Source organism: Ovis aries, chromosome 3 (genome assembly GCF_016772045.2).
Source record: "Ovis aries strain OAR_USU_Benz2616 breed Rambouillet chromosome 3, ARS-UI_Ramb_v3.0, whole genome shotgun sequence".
NCBI classification, from domain to species: domain Eukaryota; kingdom Metazoa; phylum Chordata; class Mammalia; order Artiodactyla; family Bovidae; genus Ovis; species Ovis aries.
Window position 1 is genome coordinate 142032107 of NC_056056.1, and position 27897 is coordinate 142060003.

The 27897-nt window shown below is 38.3% G+C and overlaps 1 protein-coding gene across 4 annotated transcripts in view; it reads left to right on the forward strand.

Moving 5' to 3' along the window:
* Positions 1-27897, forward strand: part of NELL2 (neural EGFL like 2) — a 400596-nt gene that overhangs the window by 281657 nt on the left and 91042 nt on the right. For all 4 annotated transcript variants that reach the window (XM_004006428.5, XM_042246832.1, XM_015094719.4 and 1 more), the window contains 2 exons: positions 11893-12015; positions 14781-14876. In XM_004006428.5, coding sequence (XP_004006477.2) covers positions 11893-12015; positions 14781-14876 — 219 coding nt within the window. The remainder of the gene's footprint in view (positions 1-11892; positions 12016-14780; positions 14877-27897) is intronic.

Sequence of the window (27897 nt, forward strand, 5' to 3'; positions counted from 1 at the left end):
CAAATACTCACTGGAGATCCGTGATGTGCCAGTCATTGTGTCGGATGTTGGGGCAATTGATGGATTAGACCCAAGGCTGTAGCATCTCGGGGTTATCTATGAGGCAGATTTTGGTTGGGGAGTTTTCTTGGTTTCTTGTCACCAGCAGTAGAGTACATTCAAACTTCTAATATGATCTGTGCTTTTATATTTAACTTCTTAATTATATTTTCTTCTTTTCCACAAAAACCAAATCAAACCAAACTAAAATGAGAACAAAAATAACAAAATCCCTAAAATTAAGATGCTTTCTCAGTTCTATTCATCTCACCACCATCTTCCTGGTCATCCAGATTTGAAGCCTAAGCTATTTTTAATGCCTTTATTCCTCATGGCTCAAAAGTGGATTCACTGTGGGGCGCATTAGTTCTGTGTCTAAGCCTGCCCCTGTCCCTGCATCACTGTGTTCGTTTTATGGTAGGCCCTCTTTCAACACAGCTTCATTCCACAAGAGTATAGGAACTGGGACACATACAATGAATGACACAACTGCTGCCTTAAAGGGACTTGAATCTTGTGATCTGGGGGCTTGACTTTCCAGCTCTTCTTTCTGTGTCCTGGCAGTACTTCCTCATGCTGTACCTGTGCATCGCCCAAGGTGGTGCTTGGCAGATAGTAAGCACTCAGCTTCTGTCTGTTTGCTTTCTTCCGCTTCCACTACCCCTCCTCCTCTTCCTCTTCTGTATCCCTTTGTTTCAACTCTCAGTGTTGCACGACACTCTCTTTTTCAGCTCTCAGTAACAATCTAACACCAGTTTAAAAGGAGAAGAATAAAAGGGATTAAGGAGAAAGAGGGAGGCTGGCTAGCTAACATAGGACTCCTCCCTGTGTCAAGGAAAGTTATTCTCTCCTCAGCTGCATACTGCTATTAGTTTCCCTAAAATCAACTCTAATTCTGTGGCCCCACTTTGTATTGCACAGGGGAAGTGGCTCTTTGTTGTCCACCTGATGCAATCATGCTGTTTTCCTGACCCTGCTCACGTTGTTCCTTACTCGTCCCTGTCAGCCACCAGCTATAGCAGCTCAGTCTCTTCCAGCCCTACTGCACCTCACCTTGTGTCCTTTGCACCCATGCTCTGTCCATGTGGAAGGATCCTTTCCATGTTTATTCTTTTCCTGTTAAAACTCTTTCTGTCCTTCAAGACTCACTCGTTGGCTACATGACATTTTCCCGGAATTACGGGAATACTTCTCAGTTGTTCCTCATCTCTTCCTCTTTAAACCTTTTGAGATCTCTGTTTATAGGTTGTCGTTTTTTTAAAAACACTGAAGGCAAATTGTGGTCTTATCACCTCCCAGCTATATGACATTGGCAAGGAAATGTCCTTGCTCTGAGAAAGCTCTAATTCCTATTTGTAAAATAGGAATAATAATAGGACCAATCTGAAAAGACTTTTGTGAAGACTGAAGGGGATAATGCATATAAAACACTTAATGCAATGCTTTAGAGTATGTAGTAAGCACTTAGAAATTAACTATTGTCATTGTTACTATTATTTCTCTCTTACAGCACTACCAATAGCTGCAGTATATCATAGTTATTATCTCTTCACATCATCAGTCCTGTAATAGTTCAAAAGTTTCTTGAGGTCACAAATCCCAGTTTGATGCATCTTTGGCTCTTCTGGAGCACTAGACTCACATAGCAGAAGCTTCATAAATGTGTGTTGAAAGAACAAATGAAAGTCACCTGGTTGATGCTTCAAAGTATTTTGTGGCCCTACACTGGGTTCGGACAAAGCTTACTTCATGAGATACAAAATAGGGCAAAGTAAGATTTTGCCATAAAAATTTGAATTTTAATTTCTTTGTGAAATCACTGTAGGGGTTAAAGAGGAAATTAGTGCTTTGGTTGTTAAGATTCTTGATCAAATAAGGATTAGGCAAGAAGTCTGAACATACCGTGAAAAGACTAGAAGAAAATAAACCAAGCATGTCAAAGGAAGGAAATCTAACAAATTCCTAGCTGCCAAACAAACTGAAGAATAACAAGAAGTCAGTATTGAATTGGTGTGTTCAGTGAACAGGAACCTTGAGTACTGAACAACAAATGCTTGTGTGTAAAAATGAGTTTTAGTGGGTTTGCTGCAGCTGTAGGCATTGAGCAGGCTGAAAGTCTACTTTCTTGTAGCTACTTGAATAGTGTTAAAAGTAAAAGTAGATTTCTGTTAAAATGACCGTGTAATAAGTAGACGTTACTCTGGTAATAAGTAGACGTTACTCTCTAATAAAAGTGAATATGTAAGGTAACTATAAGAAACAAAATGAATAGCTCTGGGTAGGTTTGGTAGAGGCATTTTCCCTTAATGTAACCGCTGAAAGTTGTTTCAGTGGCATTTTAGAAAACAGAAGAAGGTCCAGAATGTATTTGATTTTAGAAAAGATTATGAAGAAAGCAAATTCTGTAAGACATTTATTTAGGTTTTCTCCAAATAATTGAAATCAAAAAGAGAGGACATTATCTTTAGCTGTCCATTTGCTAATAAAGACAAAATGAATTTTCCCACTGAACTAGGTAATGAGATGAGAGGGTAACTAATATCCATTGAGTGTCTATTATTTGCCAGCGTGTTTACCTTCATCATTTAAGTTTATCCTTTCCAATAGTTCTCTATTGTAGGTCTTAATTCTCTCATTTTAAACTTAGAAAGATCAGCTAACTTTCTCACGGCCACTGAGAACCCTGACTAAAACTGCATCTCAAGCCAAGCCTGTCTGGAAAGCATATGTATCATGTCGCCTCCCTGCTATTGCTTATTATAATAGTACATAATTTTCTCATATTTCTACTTTGTCCTTCAAATGTAGTTAGGGTCCCCTTACAGAACAGTTGATGGGGGACATTTTAAACTGATAAATAGAAACAATCTTCTTTAATCATTAGGACAGCTGTTTTGATTTCAGAGATTTGTCTTGCTGGTGTCATTGAGCACTGTGTCTTCACATGCTAGATCACTAAATATTTGTGGAAGGGGAGGAAGAAAGGAGAAGAGAGAAGGAAGTGCTTCAAGTTCTTTCCAATAGGCCCCCGAATTATCTAAAAATCATTGAGTTGTAATAGAGACGTTCTCTATGTTCAGTTTGTACTCACTTTGAAAAGATCTGCCATTGAATAAATTATCTTGTGAATGTACTAAGGAGCTATGCGTGCATGCTAAGTTGCTTCAGTCAAGTTTAACTCTTTGCAGCCCTATGGACTGTCTGTCCATGGGATTCTTCAAGTAGGAATACTGGAGTGGGTTGCCATGCCTTCATCCAGGGGATCTTCCTGACCCAGGGATCGAACCTGTATCTCCTGCATCTCCTGCATTGCAGGGGAATTCTTCACCACTGAGCCAAAAGGAAAGCCAAGGGGCTGTGGTCAACTCCAAAGAGTTATTTTGTTTGAGAAACAGAGATGGCATGTATTATCTGGGGACTCATCTTTGTTGCCATTCTTTTGAGAGAAAAATAAGAGATCTCAGTTGCAGACCCATGGGCTGTCATGTTCTGATGCTCTTTACAGCTCAGAGCACATTGACTTTGGTGGGGACACATATGATTGAAATTCATGGAGGAGCTTCTGCAAATCTCCTTGATACCTTCAGGCAAGCAATATGGTTTCTAGAAATGTAAAAGGACAATAACCAAGCAGTTCTTTGTTTTTGAGATAAATCCCCAATCTAGCCATATAGTTTGATGATGTTATTAAGAGCTCCTCAAGAAAAATTTATATTTCTGTGGCATCCTTGCTGCAAGACTTATCCAGTCTTAAGCCTGATGGAGCTTCTTCCCAGGTTTCTAATAATCAAATCATAGTTAGGGCCTGAGGTTGATTGTCACTAGATTCAGAGCCACATCTTGCCACATTCAAAGAGAGAATATGCTCATTTTAAACTTGTAGTCTAGAAAACACTCAGTTCAAAGAGAGTGAAGCAGTTTTCTTTGTGGAATTTGTACCTGTATATTGTGATAGCCGCTGTTTTCCCGGCATTTCTGGATTTAGACAAGAGAGTAGAAGATGCAGCGTAGGTAATGTAATTCTTGTGACTGGAGAAATCTATCAGAGGAAAAGAAAGATTCTCTGAGAGCACTGGGCCAGTTATAAAGCTATGAAGATATATTACATTCTGTTATCAGAAGAGTGGAATTTACTGTGTAAAGATGTCAGACAAAGGGTCTGGTATATTACAGGGATATAAACCAGAATTATCCAGAAGCAAAGGATGACATTACCAAAGCCTAACTGACTCTTGGACGTTGGAGATATCTGTTTGCCAAACTGCATTAAGGTTGAACTTCCAAAGACTTAATCTGAGGGAAGCAGTGTTGGAGTCCAGGTTCTGTGAGGCAGTTACTTTGCTTTTCAAACATTTGTACTTGACCATATTGCTGTTTTCCTGTTTTGTTTTGTTGTGTGTGTTTTTTTTTTTTGAAAATGTCTCTCAACTGAGTAAAAATGTGAATTTTAGTATGAGCTGAAATTACCTCAGTGTTTGTCCTATGGAGTTCTATAATTTTGAATAAGGCTCCTATAGGGTTCAAAGTACTAGAAAATACAATAAAGAGATCAACAACCTCAGATGTGCAGATGATACCACTCTAATGGCAGAAAGTGAAGAGGAACTAGAGCTTCTTGTTGAGGATGAAAGAGGAGAGTGAAAAAGCTGGCTTAAAACTCAACATTCAAAAAACTATGATTATGACATCTGGTCCCATCACTTCATGGCAAGTAGATGGGGAAAAAAAATGGAAATAATGCGAGATTTTATTTTCTTGGGCTCCAAAATCACCATGGACAGTGACTGCAGCCATGAAATTAAGACGCTTGCTCCTTGGAAAGAAAGCTATGACAAACCTAGACAGCATATTAAAAAGCAGAGACATCACTTTGCTGACAAACGTCCATATAATCAGAGTAATGGTTTTTTCTGTAGTCATATACAGATGTAAGAGTTGGACCATAAAGAAACCTGAGCGCTGAAGAATTGTTGCTTTTGAACTGTGGTGCTGGAGAAGACTCTTGAGAGTCCCTTGGATGGCAAGAGGATCATACCAGTCAATCCTAAAGGAAATCAACCCTGAATATTCTTTGGAAGGACTGATGCTGAAGTTGAAGCGCCAATACTTTGGCCACCTGATAGAGCAGACTCATTGGAAAAGACCTCATGCTGGGAAAGATTGAAGGCAGGAGAAGAAGGAGACAAGAGAAGATAAGGATAGCATCACCGACTCAATGGACATGAGTTTGAGCAAACTCTGGAAGATAGTGAAATTCAGGGAAACCTAGTGTGCTGCAGTCCAGGGCATCACAAAGAGTTGGACACGACTTGGCAACTGAACAGCAGTGACAGCTTCCTCATCACTAAGCATTCAGTTCAGTTCAGTTCAGTTCAGTTCAGTTCAGTTCAGTTCAGTCTCTCAGTCGTGTCTGACTCTGCGACCCCATGAATCACAGCATGCCAGGCCTCCCTGTCCATCACCAACTCCCGGAGTTCACTCAGACTTGCATCCATCGAGTCAGTGATGCCATCCAGCCATCTCATTCTTGGTCATCCCCTTCTTCTCCTGCCCCCAATCCCTCCCAGCATTAGAAGACCTCTAATGTATAAACATGCAAAATTCCTGGATACTTACATCAAAGATCACAAGAGTAAAAAATAGATAAGGGAAGACTTATCATTAAATGTCAAGAGGCTCTATTGCATAGCAATCAGTAGACTACTTTCTGGAGTCAGAGGTCCTGATTCACAGCTCTAACAGTTATCAGCCATGTGATCTCAGGCAAGATAGGTAACATCTACAAGCCAAATTTAACTTTCTGAAAAATAATAATAATTCCTCATGAATATGAGGATTAAATGAAGTGGTTTTTGTTACCAAGTGTGTAGTATGTAGTAAGCACTGAATTAGAGGTACAGTTATTACAAAGCGCTAAAGTTCATTCAACCTTTTAGGAGGCTCAAGATTCCAAAAAGAAAAAAAGCAAATATGTAAGTGCTGTTTTAATTTAGAATCTGTATCTTTCCCTCACACACATAAAAATATCTGTGTCAAATGTTCCCTTCTGCATAAAGTCATTCTTACATTCCCACTTGCTGCTAAGTCACTTCAGTCGTGTCCGACTCTGTGCGACCCCATAGATTGCAGCCCACCAGGCTCCCCCGTCCCTGGGATTCTCCAGGCAAGAACACTGGAGTGGATTGCCATTTCCTTCTCCAATGCATGAAAGTGAAAAGTGAAAGTGAAGTCGCTCAGTCATGTCCGACTCAGCGACCCCATGGACTGCAGCCTACCAGGCTCTTCCTCCCATGAGATTTTCTAGGCAAGAGTACTGGAGTGGATTGCCATAGCCTTCTCCAGTATTCCCACTTACCCAACTAGAAATGACCTTCTCCGTTGATCTCAACAACATTTTTTTTTTGATGGCCTTATTTATTTATTTTTTTGTTTCATTCATTCAAGATAATGTATTTTCTGTGTTGTGTTTTGGTGGAAAGAATCATATTTTTCTGTGAGAATCAATTTCATTAACTTTGTTTTCTTGATAGTATTTCAGGCAGGGCATTTACTTTTCAACTGGTGTGTATTGATTACATATTTTTTTTTATTTTTATTTTTTAATTTTAAAATCTTTAATTCTTACATGTGTTCCCAAACATGAACCCCCCTCCCACCTCCGTCCCCATAACATCTCTGTGGGTCATCCCCATGCACCAGCCCCAAGCATGCTGTATCCTGCGTCAGACATAGACTGGCAATTCAATTCTTATATGATAGCATACATGTTAGAATGCCATTCTCCCAAATCATCCCACCCTCTCCCTCTCCCTCTGAGTCCAAAAGTCCGTTATACACAGCTGTGTCTTTTTTCCTGTTCTGCATACAGGGTCGTCATTGCCATCAACAACATTTTTAAACAGAGATTACTTCCTTGCTTCAGCATTTCTCATAATGAAGCCATGTATGGCTTTTATGTTTTTGTCTAATCTCCCCAACTAAATTATAAGCTCTGTGAGGGTAACTACTACTTAAGTTATAGTTTTAATCCCAGGAAAATCCTAATACAAATAGACATTGAAAAATTGTATTTAATTGAATTGTAGATATATTTAAATTACTTTCACTCCTATTTTCTGTAGTATTTGCATTTTGTATCATAGTAAATTTCTTGAATAGAACATGTGCTATGTGTATTGTATGTTTGTGTTGAAATCACACTGAGAAAAGCGATGTAAATTTTAGAATGGCCATCTCATCTCTAGACAGTATATTCATTCTGGAAACAACTCAATATGAACACCAATTTTAAAATTCAATTTGAATCCAACTATATATTATTACGACTGATGATCTGTTGGGTGTTGAGTCTTAAAATGATTTTAGATACATTAACTTACACAGGTTAGTGAAACAAAAGTAATTTTGTTATATGTAACATCTACATTTAGGTAAATTCAGGTGTGTATATTATTACTTTATTTTCATAAATGAATTTTACTGGCTAACCTTTGTCACTGGTGTAAAATCAGTTTCGCATGTATGTGAAGATGCAGAGAAAGCAAATTATGGCATTCAAGAGAAATCTTTGCCAGCTATCACTATAAGATTATCTGTTTATATAGAATGTACTGTAATAATTGACATCCATATTACTATTTTTTAAGAAATGTTAAAGGATGGAGTTTCCTTCAACATTTCTTTCTTTTTTCCATTTTACTAAGTTTAAAATGCATAGATACAAAAGTGATTATATTTTGATTAAAATTATTATGTGCTAATATTTTTAGTGAAAAGAGAAAGAAAAGGGTGCATTTGGTTTCAATCCCAGCTATTGTTTGAACTGTCATGTCACATGAACAATGCCATTTTATCTGAGGATATGAAGATAGCATTGAATCTGATGGACTGAATATTCTGAACATCATACTTGAAATGTCTGCATTTCACTATATGTGAAATAAAACTTGGAATTCATTCACACTTACATCCTGACATGCTCTTCTCTAACACTGGTATATAATATTGATTTAAATTCTGTCAAAATATTTCCCTCCTTATTTTATCTATATTGTATGTTTAAAATGTTGGAGGAAGTTTTAAAAATGGATAGCTGACTGGTGGATTGGTGGTTGAGTCCTTAGGGACATGCAAGTCAAGGAAAGGGTAAAAAAATTGACACTTGACCAAAACTGGATATGGCACAGCAATCATTAACTATTTATTGAGATAACCTTATAGGATATTTGCTCCTTGCTTAATTCACATTCTCTTTTGTAAAGAGCTGTCAAATTAAAGTTAATTCTTCTGTGAGATTTCAGGAAAGGCATTTTAAAAGACTTTTCTTAAGATCACAGTTTAGTTGATAATTGTATGACCAGCTTTAAGTTGTGTGAAAAAAATTAAAGTGATGATGAAAAGGAATCATATTTGTTTTCAAAGTGTGTCTTGCTATCTTAATAAACATTTGAAATATTCCAAACCAAATAAAACACCTTGATAGAAAAATCAGTAAAAAACAAACAAAAAAAACAGCTTAAGTTTCAGTAGCTTTCCATTTGATATCTAGTCTCCAGTTGAATGGGGCTTCCCAGATGGCTCAGCAGTAAAGAATCCACCTGCCAGCATAGGAGATATAAGAGATAGGGGTTTGATCCCTGGGTTGGAAAGATTCTCTGGAGAAGGAATGGCCAACTATTCCAGTATTCTTGCCTGGAGAATCCCATGGACAGAGGAGCCTGGTGGGCTTTAGCCCCTGGGGCCACAGAGTCACATACAACTGAGCAACTGAGCACACACACACACACACACACACACACACACACACACACACACTATAGTTGAATGGATTAGGTTGACTTGAATGATAACAGCAGAGGAAGGCTATCCTAGCTTTCCTGATCTAGTCATTCCTTCTTTCAGTCATTTACTCAAAACACTATCTTTAAATGCTGAAATGAAATACAAAGAAAAATGTAAAATTCTTCTCCTAAACTTCATAGTCCCAAGTGGTGCATGAAAATAGGGGACCAAGGAGAAGCAGACACTTATGATAAATTATAGTAAAAGACCCTTGTGCAGGGAAAGCAGACAGAAGCCCCCAACTCTGCAGGAGGTAGGAGAAAGATATTTTCACAAAAAACATGTCATTTAACAGTGGGAAACTTTATTTGGGGGTGGGGGGCTCCAAAATCACTGTAGATGGTGACTGCAGCCATGAAATTAAAAGACACTTGCTCCTTGGAAGAAAAGCTATGACCAATCTCAACATACATATTAAAAAGCAGAGACATTACTTTGTCAGCAAAGGTCTGTCTAGTCAAAGCTATGGTTTTTCCAGTAGTCATTTATGGATATGAGAGTTGAACCATAAAGAAAGCTGAACGCCGAAGAATTGATGCTTTTGAACTGTGGTGTTGCAGAAGACTCTTGAGAGTCCCTTGGACTGTTAGGAGATCCAACCAGTCAATCCAAAAGGGACTCAGTCCTGAATATTCATTGGAAGGACTGATGCTGAAGCTGAAACTCCAGTACTTTGGCCACCTGATGCAAAGAACCGACTCATTGGAAAAGATCCTGATGCTGGGAAAGATTGAAGGCAGGAGGAGAAGGAGATGATAGAGGATGAGATGGTTGGATGGCATCACCAACTCAATGGACATGAGTTTGAGCAGGCTCCGCTAGTTGGTGATGGACAGGGAAGCCTGGCATTCTGCAGTCCATAGGGTCCCAAAGAGTCAGTCACAACTTAGTGACTGAACTGAATTTAAAAGTAGTAAGAATTTTCCAGGAGAATCCATGGGGCAGGCACTGAAGGCCGAAAGAACAACGTTTGCACCGGTGTGCGCTGGTACATTTGGAAACTGGAAAACTGTCTTCACCCTTGAATTGATTAGGACCCACTTTTTCATTTCAATGGATGCTGTGAGTAAAGGACAACAGAAGAAAGCAGACCCCGGGTTGTGCAGTTATTTACATTTGTTGAACATTGCCATACTAGATGTTAAACTAAATCTTGTTAGGCCCTTCCTCTACCCAGTGGGTACCATCTAATTAAGAGGACAAGCAAGGCAGGGATAAAAACAGCATCAAATCAATCAGCAGCTGTCTTTAAAGGGCCTGTAGCTATCCATATAGAGATTTATAGATTAACTGCAGCTCTTTGAATTGCACTGGAAAGAAAATTGGCAGCAGCTGCAAACTACACAGTGTAGATTTATTTTGCTTTAGGCAGCTGAACTCAGGTAGGTAGGCTGCCCGTTCTGGTCTCTCCAATATTTAATCGTGTCCAAGGGTAGCCCCAGTTAAGACACCCATTTGTAATCCAGCTGTGTTCTAGGCTGCCATCAGTATGCATAAATTTATTAAAATCTCTAAAATATTCTGATTCTAAATAATAAAAGTGGAATTTTATATAATTGGGGGAAATTCAGCCAGGAATTTGTAGAATAAGGTATCTATTACTGTAATTCTAAAACCATAGTGACTGAAATCTCTCTGTCCTCTGAAAAGTTATTGGGAATAATCTTTATAAAGTTATTATAGAGCTATCGTTAAAGGTATCCAATTTTGTGCTTGTTTAACACAGGACATAGAATCCTGAAATGTTAACCTTTTTTTAAAAAAAAATGCATCTGATTTTAGTAGTTAAATGTTAGTCTAATCTCAACTACATATGTCAAAGGCAAGTTTTTTCAAAATTAGATATATTACTGTTATGTTGTTTAGAATAGTATGTATGTTATTTGAAATACCAAGAATTCTAAAATGAAAAAAATATTTCTTTTTGCTTTGATTATTCATATCATGGTGAATTAATGGCTTAATTAATGTAATTATATTAAAATATATATTTAATATTAAACCTGAATAATATTTATGCAAGAGCCTGGGTGATCAGTGTGAGTATGAGGCCGTAGGGATTTCAGGTCGCTGAACTAACTCGTATGCATTTCCTTATCTGTATTTCAGTTCCTACTTGTCTTGATTCTAGTGTTAGATCGGTTTTCTTTCTCATATTGACTATTTATTCTTCATATTTACATTTTTGCTGAACACTGAGCTAGAATCCTGATATGACTGTGAATTTGTGCAGGCCCCTGAAGCACTCTGAGCCACCATTGACTTGTCTTTAAACTAGTGATAATGACATTGGTTCTGCCTCTCTCATAGCAGAGCTGGAGGTATCAAGTGATTTGGTGCTTTTGAAAGTGTCAGGTTACACACAGTTGAAGAAGGTATCATATTGACTGTATATCTCAAAAAGCTTGTGTTTACACATATTATAAAGGCAAGTTTGTCTTATTTAAGAAAAGTATGACCTCCTTTGCAGAAAGAGGCAACTTACGAAGAAATGCCAATACTCCCCCAACAGTTTGCATGTGTATCTTTATACTTGCAAGTGTGGATGTGGGTGTTAACTGCATCTGATTCCCAGGGCTTCAATTCCATTATCCTGCAGGTCAGGATTCGTGGAGCAATACAGTCACACCTCCTTTCCTATCATCCTTCCCTTTCTACAGGAAAAAGTTCGGTGGCCGATTATATCATGAGATAATTCCTCAAATATTAACCACTGAGACTAAACAGCTGGCTGTGGTATCTACTTCTGAGAATTAATCCTTATCCTTCCCTCTCTGCTCCTCTATTCCTTCCTACTATTCATTTGCTTTTTGTCCAAATCTTTTTGTGTTCAAAGTTTGTGGATGTATGCACTATGTATGTACTTCAAAATACAAACTCTTTTTCAGTAGATAATTGTGCATGTTTTTGTTGGAAAGAAATACCATACAATAACAAAGATAGAGGTACAATTTAAAATACAGTGTCTTTGAAAATCTATCTTTGAGTAACAAAATTGTATCTTCATTTCAGAACATGATGAGTGTGTCACAAATCAGCACAACTGTGATGAAAACGCTTTATGCTTCAATACTGTTGGAGGACACAACTGCGTCTGCAAGCCAGGCTATACTGGGAATGGAACTACATGCAAAGGTAAAAGATTTTAAATGCTAATACCTCTTCCATTAGGGATGGTGCAGTCCATCTCTTCTTCCCTCCATCCTTTTTCATCACTGTTACCTACCTTCTGGGTATTTCCTACAGCCATTGAGAACTTCAAAGTCTAGCTCATGTTCTTCCTCTTGGATTACATCCGTGTTTAAGTGGCCAGCTGTTCATCAACTCTGATTTAATGTTCCATGACCTCAACCACAGTGGTTTTTCACCTCTATTCCTCTCAAGCAGACCGTAGCCATAAACATACCCTAGGCACTTTTGTACAGAACTGCTCTATCTTTGAAATCTAGACTTTAACTTTTTATTGCCTAACCCCAAGTCGCTTTGCTTACAGTTTTTCCCCTCTCTTCTTTTCATAGTTTTTCATCTTTAACCTCTTTGACCTTTCCTTTTCATGAAGTCTTCCAGTCTCCTTCCAGGTTCATATATTTCTTTTTGAGTCCAAACATTACAGTTATATTTTCTCAGCTAGTACTAGTACTAGCAGTACTAGTACATTTGTTTTACTACCATGATTTACTGTAAAATATCTATTTGGGATCAGTCTGACTGATTTTCTTCTCTATTTTCTCTCTTGAGCTGTTAGGTACTATTTAACTGGGAATATTGGGTTTGTATGTATTATCATCTCTGATTTTACCTGGATTGTCAATACCAATCAATAATTCTCAGATTTTCATTTCCATCAGTGGATTATTCAGCTAGTCTACCACCATCCATTAATTCTCTCTTGCATCCATGCTCTCTTTTTCCTTCATCAGATGAGCTTACCTCCTAGTTCACAAGGGAAATAGAGGAAGTTGTTTTGGAAACTCATACTGACTTCCATAGGATAAAGTCCATATTCCTTATTATTTCATATAAAACGTATGATTTGTCTAATTCAGGCATTTTAAGCTTAAAAACTGCCCATTCCTCAAATACACTGTCATGGAGATTACTGAAATTAATTTTATTTGATGCCATGTATATGGGAGGCAGGAAGTAACAATAAATGATTATTAATGCAGTGGCCTTGGAGCATGAGTCTAAGGCCTGTTCTACAATAATACACTGGATGCAGACATGGATGAGCCAGAAGATTACTCTGTTTGTAAAGGTTATGGAAATCCATAATTTAGAGCATTGTAAAGATCTACTCATTTAGGGGTCCAAATCCCATAAAGATTTCCTCAGAATCTAGACTGACCCAGAGAAAAGCTAAATCCATAGCATAGTGTACCTGGACCCTTAGGACTTCCAAAGCATCTGGGTGTGCTGAGAGTTAGAATTTCATCATCTGGGAGCCCAGCCTTCTCAGTCTTAGTTGTATTTGACTCTCACTCCTTATTCATATGAAGAGTAAAGTTTATAGTGTAAAGAATTCTTGAAGCCTTGGGTAGATGCAGATAGAAAATTCTTTGAAATAAGGAGAGCTTTCCAGGATCTATAAATTTCTTCTGGAAATTAGGACTGTAGGTTGCCTGAGTGAAGACTCCAGTCCTGTGTGCCTCTCTGATGGGAATGTCAAAAGCTGGGAAGAGATGCAGTTTAGCTGTAGGATCTGCATCCTGTCCTCCATCAACATGCTGAAATCTTGCAAAGTGCTCCAGTGAAGATATATACATGATGTACCCTTTCTTTTTATGAGACTTAAATTCCTAATCTCTTTGCAAATTCCTGGTGACTAGGTATTGTTTTTGCCTAGGAGGAAGACAGATTAGGACCTAGAATCAAAGAAGTCAAGTGGGTATCTTTGAGCCCCTTCTTTTAACTCAGCCACAGAATCTCAGATTTCTACAGTTTACCTCTCTGAGAAACTACATCTTAACTAACTATAGGAAGCATGTGCCAGAAAATTAGAGAAAAAGCTTTTGGTTGAGGCCTGGAAAATGCTGGTGTGGTTCATCCATGACAGACCTGGCCAGGCTGAGGGAGTGGCCCTGAGCCTTACAGAAACAAAGTATAAATTGAGGTGGAAACAGAAGTTTCTAAGGGTACAGAGTCTTACCTACCTTGTTTTTCTCACTCTTTTTTTTGGAAGCCAAACCATCTCAAAACATCACCCTTGCAATGGCTTGAAGCTTGGCTCCCTTTTCTACTCACCGAAAAACTCCCCTCACTCACAAACCCACTCTAACACAACAGGCCGTGAAGTTCCTTTGCCCTGGATCCTGACCTATCCTTTGGGGGTTAATGCGAGAAATAAGACCCCTTTGGCAAATTCTCATTATTGACGAAGTCATCCCTTTAGGATGGATTCATAGCTTTTTGAAAGATGGGGCATTTTTCTAGTATTTTTTGACATTTTGGACAGTGTGTAGAATGATCAGAGCCTCATAGGATTCAATCATTTCTAGTTTCTGAGTCTCATTCTCTAGATGGTGGTTTGCTCTTTAGGTAACTGTCTAGGATGGTTGCCATTTTTTTTATAGTTTTAATTTCAAGATTTTTAGATTGTTATAATGAGATTTAATACTAATTCTGATGTACTTCCTGCTATGTAAGGTTACTGGTTTTTGTTAAAAAAAAAAGTTTAATATTTTCTTTTATAGGTGAAACACTTAACATCAGAAAGAATATTATTCTACAAATTGTGTTGAAGTTTCTTACCTATATGGAAAGTATATTATGAATATGAAATTATAATAAGATGTATAGTTTGATGTCAACATCTCCAAAGCAATAAAGAAAAGCTAGTTTGAAGAATCTTGAACTGCTTCTTTATAAAGTGCTAAAATCATGTATCTGAATTATTTTAGCATTTTGCCAAGATGGTTGTAGAAATGGAGGAGCTTGTATTGCCGCCAACGTGTGTGCCTGCCCACAAGGCTTCACCGGGCACAGCTGTGAAACAGGTAAGGATATCATACTGTCTTCTAGAAAATGAACTTTTACACCAATGTATGAAGTAATCCATGAGGAAAATAGTCTTTCAAGTAGTCTTTCAAAAGCATGATTCTATTAACATGGAAGCTTAGGACACAGGAGGTAAAAGTTTCAGTGAGAGGTACTCACTGAGTGTTTGCCCAAAGTCTAAAGAGGTTTTGCAGCTGTTATAACTAGAAGCATATTGAACTTTCTCAGAAAAAAAAAATGTCTGGGATTGCCTAGGATTTTATGGCTTCATAATTTATTTTACTCATTTGGAGCCCTGTATTCCTGGAAATTATATAATAATATCAAAACATGGAGTTCAAGCTTCTGGTCAGCTCACTTCCTGGAATATACTACTTCCTGCATCCACATTTGAGATGTTTTAATAAATTTTTACCTGGTCCACTTAATGTTTTTTTCATAGTCATATATTTACAAAATATTTAAAGCTCTCTACTCCTTAATTCTTCCTCTTCCAAGTCCATTCTGAACTTACTCTTTCTGATAGAGACTAATACTAGAAGCTTTTAAAAATATTTAAATATATATCTATCTATACACAGTATAGAGCTTATGACTCAAAGTAAGATGGTTTTGTCCATTTAAATACACCTTAAGAATTTTAAAAGTACATTGATTATTAGGTCCTAATTAAAATCATGTCAGTAGTAGTTTTGGTTGCTTTGGGTTGCGTGCCTGCTGTTGCTTTAGTCATGTCTGACTCTTTGCAACCCTCTGGACTATAGCTCGCCAGGCTCCTCTGTCCATAGGATTCTGCAGGCAAGAGTACTGGAGTGGGTTGCCATGTCCTCCAACAGGGGATTTTCCCAACCCAGGGATCAAGCCCACATCTCTTATGTATCCTGCATTGGCAGGTAGATTCTTTACCACTAGGAAGGGCCACCTGGGAAGCCCTGCTTTGGGTTAAATGGATTCTAATAGCAGGTCCTCACAAAGTCTGATTATTCTCCCTAAGAAAAAGCTGCTGCCACCAGTGATTGGTGGTCACTGCCTCCTATTGCTTTTCATAAATCTCTGTGCAATAGACACAGTGAATGTCCCATCTCCATCCCTCTTGCAGTCATCTGGTTTAATAAACACATCGATCAAAATGTAAGACAGAAAATGCTCTGGACAACTTGGGGAGTGAAAATTTTGCTGAATAAGTACTGCCACTGCACACAGAAGGATGCTCGCGAAAGGACTTCATCACTGCGTCCTTTGCTTCTGCAAATTCCTCTAAGTGGTTCTTTCCAAACTTCAGTACTAATGGGTTACAGATGTCTCTAACAGAAAATGCCTAGTGACTATCCTTGATATATGGGGCTCTTTCTTAAGGAGATCATTTCCTAAATCAGGAGTTCCAAAACTCATTGTGCATGTGAATCATTCAGAGCTTATTAACCACAGATTTCTGACAATTAACTATCTTGGATTTACTAGATCAAAGTCAAATACTTCCAGTGCAATGGTTCTACAATGCTTCTATCCCGTGATCTCTACTAGTAACCCCCCTCACACATATATCAAGGTACATTGTACTTCTCCTGTACATTAACTCCTGTGGTGACTATGTCCTTCGAATACTACAGTATTTTATGCTGTTTCTGGTGCAGAATCTGGTTAGTGAAATAGTGGCATCTTCAGGGCATGTCAATGATGTGGATTTTTGAAATAAAGATTGTTCCAGAAAATCTGGGATGAATAATGACTGTGCTCAATCCTGCATATCATTCCTCCACTAAAAAATAATTATTTGGAGAGATTGTGAAACTGTGAAATGGCATAAGATTAATATGAGCAATGTAAAATTTAAAACTGGAGTTAAAAATAACCCAACAGAATATTTAGCTTTCTCTTTTATAATTATCCTTAAACTTTCAGTCTATAAGAGGAGAGTCTCACACTTGCTCTAAGTTCAGTTCAGTTCAGTTCAGTCTGTCAGTCATGTCCAACACTTTGTGACCCATGAGCCTCAGCATGCCAGGCCTCCCTGTCCATCACCAACTCCCGGAGTTTACACAAACTCACGTCCATTGAGTCGGTGATGCCATCCAGCCATCTCATCCTCTATCATCGCTTTCTCCTCCTGCCCCCAATCCCTCCCAGCATCAGAGTCTTTTCCAATGAGTCAACTCTTCACATGAGGTGGCCAAAGTATTGGAGATTCAGCTTCAACATCAGTCCTTCCAGTGGACACCCAGGACTGATCTGCTTTAGGATGGACTGGTTGGATCTCCTTGCAGTCCAAGGGACTCTCACAGTCTTCTCCAACACCACAGTTCAAAAGCGTCAATTCTTCACTGCTCAGCTTTCTTTACAGTCCAACTCTCACATCCATACATGACCATTGGAAAAACCATAGCCTTGACTAAATGGACCTTTGTTGGCAAAGTAATGTCTCTGCATTTCAATATGCTATCTAGGTTGGTCATAACTTTCCTTCCAAGGAGTAAGCATCTTTTAATTTTATAGCTGCAATCACCATCTGCAGTGATTCTGGAGCCCAGAAAAATAAAGTCAGCCACTGTTTCCACTGTTTCCCCATCTATTTCCCATGAAGTGATGGAAATGGATGCCATGATGTTCATTTTCTGAATGTTGAGCTTTAAGCCAACTTTTACATTCTCTTCTTTCACTTGCTTCAAAAGGCTCTTTAGTTCCTCTTCACTTTCTGCCATAAGGGTTGTGTCATCTGCATATCTGAGGTTATTGATATTTCTCCTGGCAATTTTGATTCCAGCTTGTGCTTCTTTCAGCCCAGCATTTCTCATGATGTACTCTGCATAGAAGTTGAATAAGCAGGGTGACAATATACAGCCTTTTCCTATTTGGAACCAGTCTGTTGTTCCATGTCCAGTTCTAACTGTTGCTTCCTGACCTGCATACAGATTTCTCAAGAGGCAGGTTAAGTGGTCTGGTATTCCCATCTCTTTCAGAATTTTCCACAGTTTATTGTGATCCACACAGTCAAAGGCTTTGGCATAGTCAATAAAGCAGAAATAGATGTTTTTTCTGGAACTCTCTTGCTCTTTTGATGATCCAGCAGATGTTGGCAATTTGATCTTTGGTTCCTCTGACTTTTCTAAAACCAGCTTGAACATCTGGAAGTTAATGGATCATGCATTGCTGAAGCCTGGCTTGGAGAATTTTGAGCATTAGTCTGCTACCATGTGAGACAGGTTATGGTGGAGAGGTCTGACAGAATGTGGTCCACTGGAGAAGGGAATCGCAAACCACTTCAGTATTCTTGCCTTGAAAACCCCATGAATAGTATTAAAAGGCTAAAAGATAGGACACTGAAAGATGGACTCCCCAGGTTGGTAGGTGCCCAATATACTACTGGAGATCATTGGAGAAATAACTCCAGAAAGAATGAAGGGATGGAGCCAAAGCAAAAACAACATGCAGCTGTGAATGTGACTGGTGATAGAAACAAGGTCTGATGCTGTAAAGAGCAATATTGCATAGGAACCTGGAATGGTAGGTCCATGAATCAAGGCAAATTAGAAGTGGTCAAACAGGAGATGGCAAGAGTGAATGTCGACATTCTAGGAATCAGCAAACTAAGATGGACTGGAATGGGTGAATTTAACTCAGATGACCATTAGATCTACTACTGCAGACAGGAATCCCTCAGAAGAAATGGAGTAGCCATCATGGTTAACAAGAGAGTCCGAAATGCAGTACTTGGATGCAATCTCAAAAACGATAGAGTGATCTCTGTTCATTTCCAAGGCAAACCATTCAATATCATAGTAATCCAAGTCTATGCCCTGGCCAGTAATGATGAAGAAGCTGAAGCTGAATGGTTCTATGAAAACGTACAAGACCTTTTAGAACTAATACCCAAAAAAGATGTCCTTTTCATTATATGGGACTGGAATGCAAAAGTAGGAAGTCAAGAAATACCTGGGATAACAGGCAAATTTGGCCTTGGAGTACAGAATGAAGCAAGGCAAAGTCTAATAGAGTTTTGCCAAGAGAATGCACTGGTCATAGCAAACACCCTCTTTCAACAACACAAGAGAAGACTCTACACATGGACATCACCAGATGGTCAACACCAAAATCAGATTGATTATATTCTTTGCAGCCAAAGATGGAGAAGTTCTATATAGTCAGCAAAAAGAAGACTGGGACCTGACTGTGGCTCAGATCATGAACTCCTTATTGCCAAATTCAGACTTAAATTGAACAAAGTGGGGAAAACCACTAGATCATTCAGGTATCACCTAAATCAAATCCTGTATGATTATACAGTGGAAGTGAGAATAGATTTAAAGGACTAGATCTGATAGAGTGCCTGAAGAACTATGGACGGAGGTTTGTGACATTGTACAGGAGACAGGGATCAAGACTATCCCCAAGAAAAAATGCAAAACAGCAAAATGGCTGTCTGAGGAGGGCTTACAAAGCTGTGAAAAGAAAAGTGAAAAAGAGAAAAGGAAAGATATTTCCATTTGAATGCAGAGTTCCAAAAGAATAGCAAGGAGAGATAAGAAAGCCTTCCTCAGCAATCACTGCCAAGAAATAGAGGGAAACAATAGAATGGGAAAGACTAGAGATCTCTTCAAGAAAATTAGAGATACCAAGGGAACGTTTCATGCAAAGATGGGCTCGATAAAGGACAGAAATAGTATGAACCTAACAGAGGCAGAAGATATTAAAAAGAGGTGGCAAGAATACATAGAAGAACGATACAAAAAAGATCTTCCTGACCCAGATAATCATGATGGTGTGATCACTCACCTAGAGCCAGACATCCTGGAATGTGAAGTCAAGTGGGCCTGAAGTAGCATCACTACGAACAAAGCTAGTGCCAGTGATGGAATTGCAGTTGAGCTGTTTCAAAACCTGCAAGATGATGCTGTGAAAGTGCTGCACTCAGTGTGTCAGCAAAACTCATCAGTGGCCACAGGACTGGAAAAGGTCAGTTTTATTCCAGTCCCAAAGAAAGGCAATGCTCTAAGTAACTGTCTATAAAAGCCAATGGCTTTGCGAAAAATGTAGGTCTGAAATCTAGTTCTACTGTTTCCTTGTTATGTGGTCTCAGGCAGAGTAATTAACTTCAGTGTCTTTTACTGTCTACACATCACCTTCCTCTTCACATATATCCTCAAAGATGGGCATTATCTTGGAGCTAACATTTGTTTACAAGCAAAAATATTAGGTTCATAGTGATTAAATTTTTCCAATGTCACAGAGTTAGCAGCTGAATACTAAGAGCCTTTTACCCCATACTCTACTTTAAAAAAAAAAAAAACTATATCCTTGCTTTTCAAAGTTTTCAAAGTTTCTTCTGAATACACTAATCATGAGGGAGAGACAACGCCTTCATCTAGGGAATTCCTGAAATGGCTCACTATGAGGGTAAATAAAATTTCTTCAAAAAATCTTGTTTTAGCCTATAAATACATTCATTTCTATTCCATATATAAAACATTTAACTTACACACCATTGAGTAAAGTTGGTGCTCAGGACAGTGGGCCATAATTTATCTCTGCTTTCTAGCATCTCTTAGCCCAGGACCATATTTCACTATTTAAGTAGCAAGGCATTCCTGCCTCCTATCTGAGAAAGCGTAATAGCAATACTTGCCACAAGGTGTCTGTCCCAATATTTTCTCCAGGTTAGATCCTAATTCCTCACCTTCTGACACCACCACTTTGTTGATATAGTTATAAATATAAAGTGTGCCATTAAAAACAACAACAACAACCTTCAGATGAGAAGTGATGCACAGTCCAACCTCCACAATCCAAATCTGATCATATCACCCCTAACAGAAGAAAAGTCAGTGCCTCCCACTGCCCTTGAGATAAAGGTCACGTGTCTTAATGCAGCATTTGAGATTTGACCCCCGCTCATCTACCCAGCTTTCACCTTCGGGTCCCTCTGTCTGCCCACCTCATTTTCACTCCAGGAATGAAGTTTCATGGAGGTAAAGGGTATAACTTGTTCACTTATGAATCTTTGAGACATTGTGTTAGGCCTACACCTTATTAGGTGCTCCACAGATTTTTGGTGAATAAATAAACAAAGGTATAAATGAGGAAGAAAAGATGATGTGGTTGCTTCCATATTGGATATTTTTAAATATTAGTTTAAAGAGGCCTTCAGTATCATCTGATCTTGTGCTTTCACCTACCGGATAAGGTAATTTCTGCGCAGAGTTGTGGAGTAATTTATATATGGTGTTTAATTGTAGTTACAGGCCTGCGCTGTAGAACTCAAGGCCTTTCTCCTTCCCTTCCTTACTCCCTCCCTTGCTTTCTTCCTTCCTTCATTCCTTGCTTCCTTCTTTCCTTTCTGCTTATGCCCTGTTACATGTTCAGTAACTCATCCTGCTGCCCTTACTCATCAAGTCTGTGTTTTTGTTATGTCTTCCCCTTCAGCTACCATTCTTTAACAGTGACTTCTGTGACAGTTTTTCTCTCTTGAGGTAGGGAAGCATCAGCATTGCTGAGATTACCCATGTATGCTGCTGCTGCTACTAAGTCACTTCAGTAGTGTCTGACCCTGTGTGACCCCACAGACGGCAGCCCACCAGGCTCCCCCGTCCCTGGGATTCTCCAGGCAAGAACACTGGAGTGGGTTGCCATTTCCTTCCCCAATGCATGAAAGGAAAAAGTGAAAGTGAAGTCGCTCAGTCGTGTTCAACTCTTAGCGACCCTATGACTGCAGCCCACCAGGCTCCTCCGTCCATGGGATTTTCCAAGCAAGAGTGCTGGAGTGGGGTGCCATTACCCGTGTATAGGAATGGCCTAAATGTCTTCTGTAGTTGAATGCTGCCTGATAGCTTAGAAAGAAGGTTAATGCCTGGTTCCGGTCACTATCTACTGAGCCCTCACAATGGAATCTCTGAGAAAGAAGTAATAGGATTTCCTGATTTCTTGAAAGGTAATCTTAATGTACATGAGTTTTACCAACCCGTATTACTTTAGTCGAAAAGTCTCCTCTGAACCTCCTCCTCCTGATTTATTTAGTCTATTTCTCCATCATGTGTACATTGGTGAAATGATTGAACCCATTTACCAACTTCACAAAAGGGCTTTGTGTATTTTTTACTGAGTAAAATTAATTTTCATGGCCTTCTTTTTTATCCACTTGTAAGATTACTTACTTGTAAAGCATAACTTCAGTTTTAATTAAACAACCTAATATTCCATTATGTGTTTAACTTGGGTTTAGCAGGGTGATTATTTCTTGGATAACTCAATAAAATGTATTTGAAATCTATGTGCTGAAGTTTAACAGCTCTATCACTGCCATGCTGTATTTATTGCTCAATTGCTAAATCTCAGCAAACATGTCTCTGATGATCTGATTAATATGTGAAGCTGTCATTATACTAAAAGTAAATCTTTCAATCATGATTTGCAGCATGACTCTAAAGCAGTTGACAGTCCCCTATAGGTAACTGCTGACATATCAAATTAAAATGCTTATGACTAGGAAAAAGGTGATATCAAATGGCAAAACTAAAAAAAAAAAATGTACTGAGTATCAAAGAAAAGGATATGAGACATTTTAGTGTTAAATGGCTGTGTGTGTGTATAAAATAATGGGTTTTCTGACTACAAATCAAAACACAAGATTAATTTTTAATTATTTTCAGTGAGTAAATAAATGAGTGTAAATTTAGTTGTATTCCTAAGTGTTTTTCTAGCTTTTAATATCTCTAATTTCAAAATGATAAATGAAGCATGAGGCATATATGAATGTTGCTTTACATGCAAGGTAACTTTAAATTGGCTGTGATGGATTGATTTTTTTTTTAAGTTCATATTATTACTGTTATAGTGTAGGTAGTAAAAATCCTTCAATTCCTTTATAGTAAAGTTATTTTTCTGGTTGTATGCATGCTGCTACTGCTGCTAAGTTGCTTCAGTCGTGTCCGACTCTGTGCGACCCCATAGACGGCAGCCCACAAGGCTCCCTCGTCCCTGGGATTCTCCAGGCAAGAACACTGGAGTGGGTTGCCATTTCCTTCTCCAATGCATGAAAGTGAAAAGTGAAAGTGAAAACGCTCAGCAGTGTCTGACTCTAAATGACCCCATGGACTGCAGCCTACCAGGCTCCTCCATCCATGGGATTTTCCAGGCAAGAGTACTGGAGTGGGGTGCCATTGGTAGTATGCATAGTTAGCATTTATTATTAATGTCGAAATGTATTACATTTCCTGAAGTTGTTAAACTGCAAAGTTTCAAAACATTTCTGCCATAGAATTTTTTTTTTTTTTACCGAAATGACTCACAGTGAAATTCCATTAGCAAAATGTATATCTTTTCGTAGAAGAGGATAATTTGGATAAAAATGTTGAGATAACATAGTTTAAAAAGAAAGAAAAAGTTCAGATGACTTTGCTTTACCAACAGCTGAGATTTTTTTTTTTAAGCATTGTTTTGAATCATTTTGCTCTCAGTTCAGTTCAATTCAGTCACTCAGTTATGTTTGACTCTTTACAACCCCATGAACTGCAGCACGCCAGGCTTCCCTGTCCATCACCAACTTCCAGAGCTTGAGTTCCACTCATGTCAATTGAGTCGGTGATGCCATCCAATCATCTCATTCTCTGTCATCCCCTTCTCCTGCCTTCAATCTTTCCCAGCATCAGGGTTTTATCCAATGAGTCAGTTCTTCCCATCAGGTGGCCAAAGTATTGGAGTTTTAGCTTCAGTCCTTCCAATGAATATTCAGGACTGATTTCCTTTAGGATGGACCAGTTGGATCTCCTTGCAGTCCAAGGGACTCTCAAGAGCCTTCTCCAGCACCACAATTCAAAAGTATCAGTTCTTCGGTGCTCAGCTTTCTTTACAGTCCAACTCTCACATCCATACATGACTACTGGAAAACGATAGCCTTGACTAGATGGACCTTTGTCAGCAAAATAATGTCTCGGGTTTTCAATATACTGTCTAGGTTGGCCATAACTTTACTTCCAAGAAGCAAATGTGTTTTAATTTCATGGCTGCAGTCACCACTTACAGTGATTTTGGAGCCCAAAATGATAAAGTCTGCCACTGTTTCCACTGTTTCCCCATCTGTTTGCCATGGAGTGATGGGACCAGATGCCATGACCTTAGTTTTCTGAATGTTGAGTTTTAAGCCAACTTTTTGACTTTCCTCTTTCACTTACATCAAGAGGCTCTTTAGTTCTTTACTTTCTGCTGTAAGGGTGGTATCATCTGAGTATCTGAGGTTATTGATATTTCTCCCGGCAATCTTGATTCCAGCTTGTGCTTCATCCAACTTTGAATTTCTCATGATGCATATAAGTTAAATAAATAGGGTGACAATATACAGCCTTGAAGTAATCCTCTCCCAATTTGGAACCAATCTGTTGTTTCATGTCTGGTTCTAACTGTTGCTTCTTGACCTGCATACAGATTTCTCAGGAGGCAGGTCAGGTGGTCTGGTATTCCCATCTCTTGAAGAATTTTCCACAGTTTGTTGTGATCCGCACAGTCAAAGGCTTTGGTGTAGTCAATAAAGCAGAAGTAGATGTTTCTCTGGAACTCTGTTGCTCTTTCTATGATCCAGCAGATGTTGGCAATTTGATGTCTGGTTCCCTGTCTTTTCTAAATCCAACTTAACCAACTTAACCACCGTGAAGTTCATGGTTCACGTTCTGTTGATGCCTGACTTGGAGAATTTTGAGCATTACTCTGCTAGCGTCTGAGATGAGTGCAATTGTGCGGTAGTTTGACCATTCTTCAGCATTGCCTTTCTTTGCAATTGTAATGAAAATGGACCTTTTCCAGTCCTATGGCCACTGCTGAGTTTTCCAAATTTGCTGACATATTGAATGTAGCACTTTCACAGCATCATCTTGTAGGATTTGAAATAGCTCAACTGGAATTCCATCACCTCCACTAGCTTTGTTCATAGAGATGCTACCTCAGGCCCACTTGACTTTGCATTCCAGGATGTCTGGCTCTAGGTGTGTGATCACACCATCATGGTTATCTGGGTCATGAAGATTTTTTTGTATAGTTTCTGTGTATTTTTGCCACCTCTTCTTAATATCTTCTCCTGTACCATTTCTGTCCTTTATTGTGCCCATCTTTATGTGAATTGTTCCCTTGGTATCTCTAATTTTCTTGAATAGATCTCTAGTCTTTTCCATTCTATTATCTTCCTCAATTTCTTTGTATTGATCACTGAGAAAGGCTTTCTTATCTCTCATTGCTATTCTTTGGAACTCTGCATTCAAATGGGTATATCTTTGCTTTTCTCCTTTGCCTTTCACTTCTCTTTTCTTAGCTATTTGTAAGACCTCCTCAGACAACCATTTTGTGTTTTTAAATTTCTTTTTATTGGGGATTGTCTTGATCACTGCCTCCTGTACAGTGTCGCAAACCTCCATCCGTAGTTCTTCAGGCACTCTATCAGATCTAATCATTTTGCTCTACTTAAACAAATACAAACTTCCTATACAAAAGCCATTAAACAAACTTCATTGTAAAAACTTGTGAAGAAGGAAGTTCAACTTCTGATCCTTCTCAATGTCTATTAAAGTCACCTTTCCAGATCTGGATTTCTCAATGGAAGAGACAAGACACAGAGCAGGTATTTCAGTGGCTTTGTAATGTGGGAACAGACCTGTGGTGGTTGTTTTCAGTCACTAAGTCATGTCTGACTCTTTGTGACCCCATGGATTGTAGCATGCCAGGCTCCTCTGTCCTCCACTGTCTCCTGGAGTTTGCTGAAATTCATGGCCATTGAGTCTGTGATGCTATCTTGTCCTCTGCTGCGCCCTTCTCATTTGCCTTTTCCAAGTATTCATTAATCTACCTAAGGTGGAGACTCCAATCATACTTGCCCAGACCTAAGCAATCTTATTGGTTTCTACTGATAAAAGTGAATGAATTACATTTGATGAATGAATGTATGTTAATGAGCTTAGGATGAATTTAGATGCCAGTGTTACTTTTTCCTGTCACCAAATTAAAAACAAAAGCTCTTTTCAAAAGCTTTTTGACCATACCTGTATATGAGTTAGCTTAGGTGCTTAAGACATGTCTTTTCTTTATGTTGATGATCCTTGACCTCTTTTAAATAATCCTTTTAATTTTCTAATGTTATGCCAAACCTTGTTTCTCCTTGAAGCATTTAACAGAATGGTCAAAAATATAAAAATTAGAGTCAGAGTAACATCAGCAAGGTCCTAGCTCTACTCTTGACCAGCTGTGTGATCTTTTCTTTATTACTTCATTTTCCTATGCCTTAATCTTCATGTGTATAGAATTAAGATAATAAAACCTACCTCATGGGTTGTTCTGGAAATTAAAAGAAGTAACGTTAACAGGGCGCACCACACCATGTCTTAGATGTGGTGCGCTCTCAATAAATCGCATTTGATGTGTTTCTATTATACATTTTAAGTAAAATTTACATACAAAGTTGTCTGAAGCTTTTAAATGTCCTTAAATTGGCTGCATGTACCCTGAGATGTTATAAAATAAGGGTTAAAAATAAGAAATAATTTGTTTTCTTGATTTATTTATAAACCTGCTCTAAGTATAATTTTCCACATTTCAATGGTTTTAAATGTTTAATTTAGGAATTTGCATTCTTCACATTTGCTTATAATTCCTTTATTTTAATTCTAATGCTAATCTTTAAAAAATAATGTCTTATGGAACTTTAAGTTTTTGTGCTATTCAAAAAGTAGTTAAAAGTTCTCAGTGTTAAATCTCAAAGTCATTTTTCCAAGTCCTTCAGGTTAATTGGAAAAAAAATCTTACTGTTTCCATGTATTAGTCATGTATAATAGATAACAACTCTGATGGGGAAATTTTTCAAACTCTACCTAATTAACACTAGAAGTGAGGACATGTCATGGAGTTAATGTAAGGGGAGAAAAAAGTACATTTCAAGCTATTAGAAGGCTGGTCTCCAGAAACAAAATTTAGAAATTTGGAACAAAGCTCCACTTTTGCTTTAAAAATATTGATAATATTTTCATGGGATCACATTTAAATATAACTTATATTTGATTATAACCTTGAGTGCCTAGTATCCGTATATCCCCTCTTATTTTATTCAAAGCAAACCAAATTATTTTTTAGATTTTTTTCTTTGATACTATTCTAAAATCAATTAACTGAATACATCATTAATATCTTGAATAAGCAATATAGGTACATGGTATAAATTTCAAAGAACAAAGAACATATAATGAAAAGTAAATTTCCTTTGTATCTCCTCCCTAATCACTGCTTTTCTTCCCCCCTTAACAATATACTTTGGAACTCCTTGTATTGATATATTTTCATTAGAGAGAATGATTCAAATAGGAAAGTCAGTGTTACAGAAGCCTGCCATCCCTCATGTAAGTACAGTTTTAATTTGTAACTCTGGGATCTTTCTTTTTCTTTGAGCACCTTCATACTTTCGTTGGGAAAGTTCTAGTACTTTATCCTTCATACATTCTAATTTTACTTACATACATAAGCTGATGAACTTCTATTCATCAGAAATATAAGGAGGTATGAGCTTGATATCTTGGAGAGACTTTTGAAAGTGGTAAAGACACAAGTAGGCTTCTCAGGAGGCTCAGCGGTAAAGAATCTGCCCGCGATGCAGGAGAAGCAGAAGACTCAAGTTCCGTCCCAGGGTCAGGAAGATCCCCTAGAGGAAGGCATGGTAACCCACTACAGTATTCTTGCTCAGAAAATCCCTTGGACAGAGGAACCCGGTGGGCTACAGTCCATGGGGTTGCAAAGAGTTGGATGTGACTGAAGCGACTGAGCACCGCACAGCACAAAGAGGCAAACAGCTATCTGGGCCTTCAGTTCAGTTCTGTCGCTCAATCATATCCGACTCTTTGCGACCCCATGGATCGCAGCACGCCAGTCTTCTCTAATTCAAAATAGATGTAGGACACATTTCATATTCATTCAAATTATGTTTGCTTCTTACATTTCATTTCTTTCTTCTATCTTTTGTTTGTTTCTTCCTGAAGGACCCACTTTAGTACTCTCAAAAAAAAA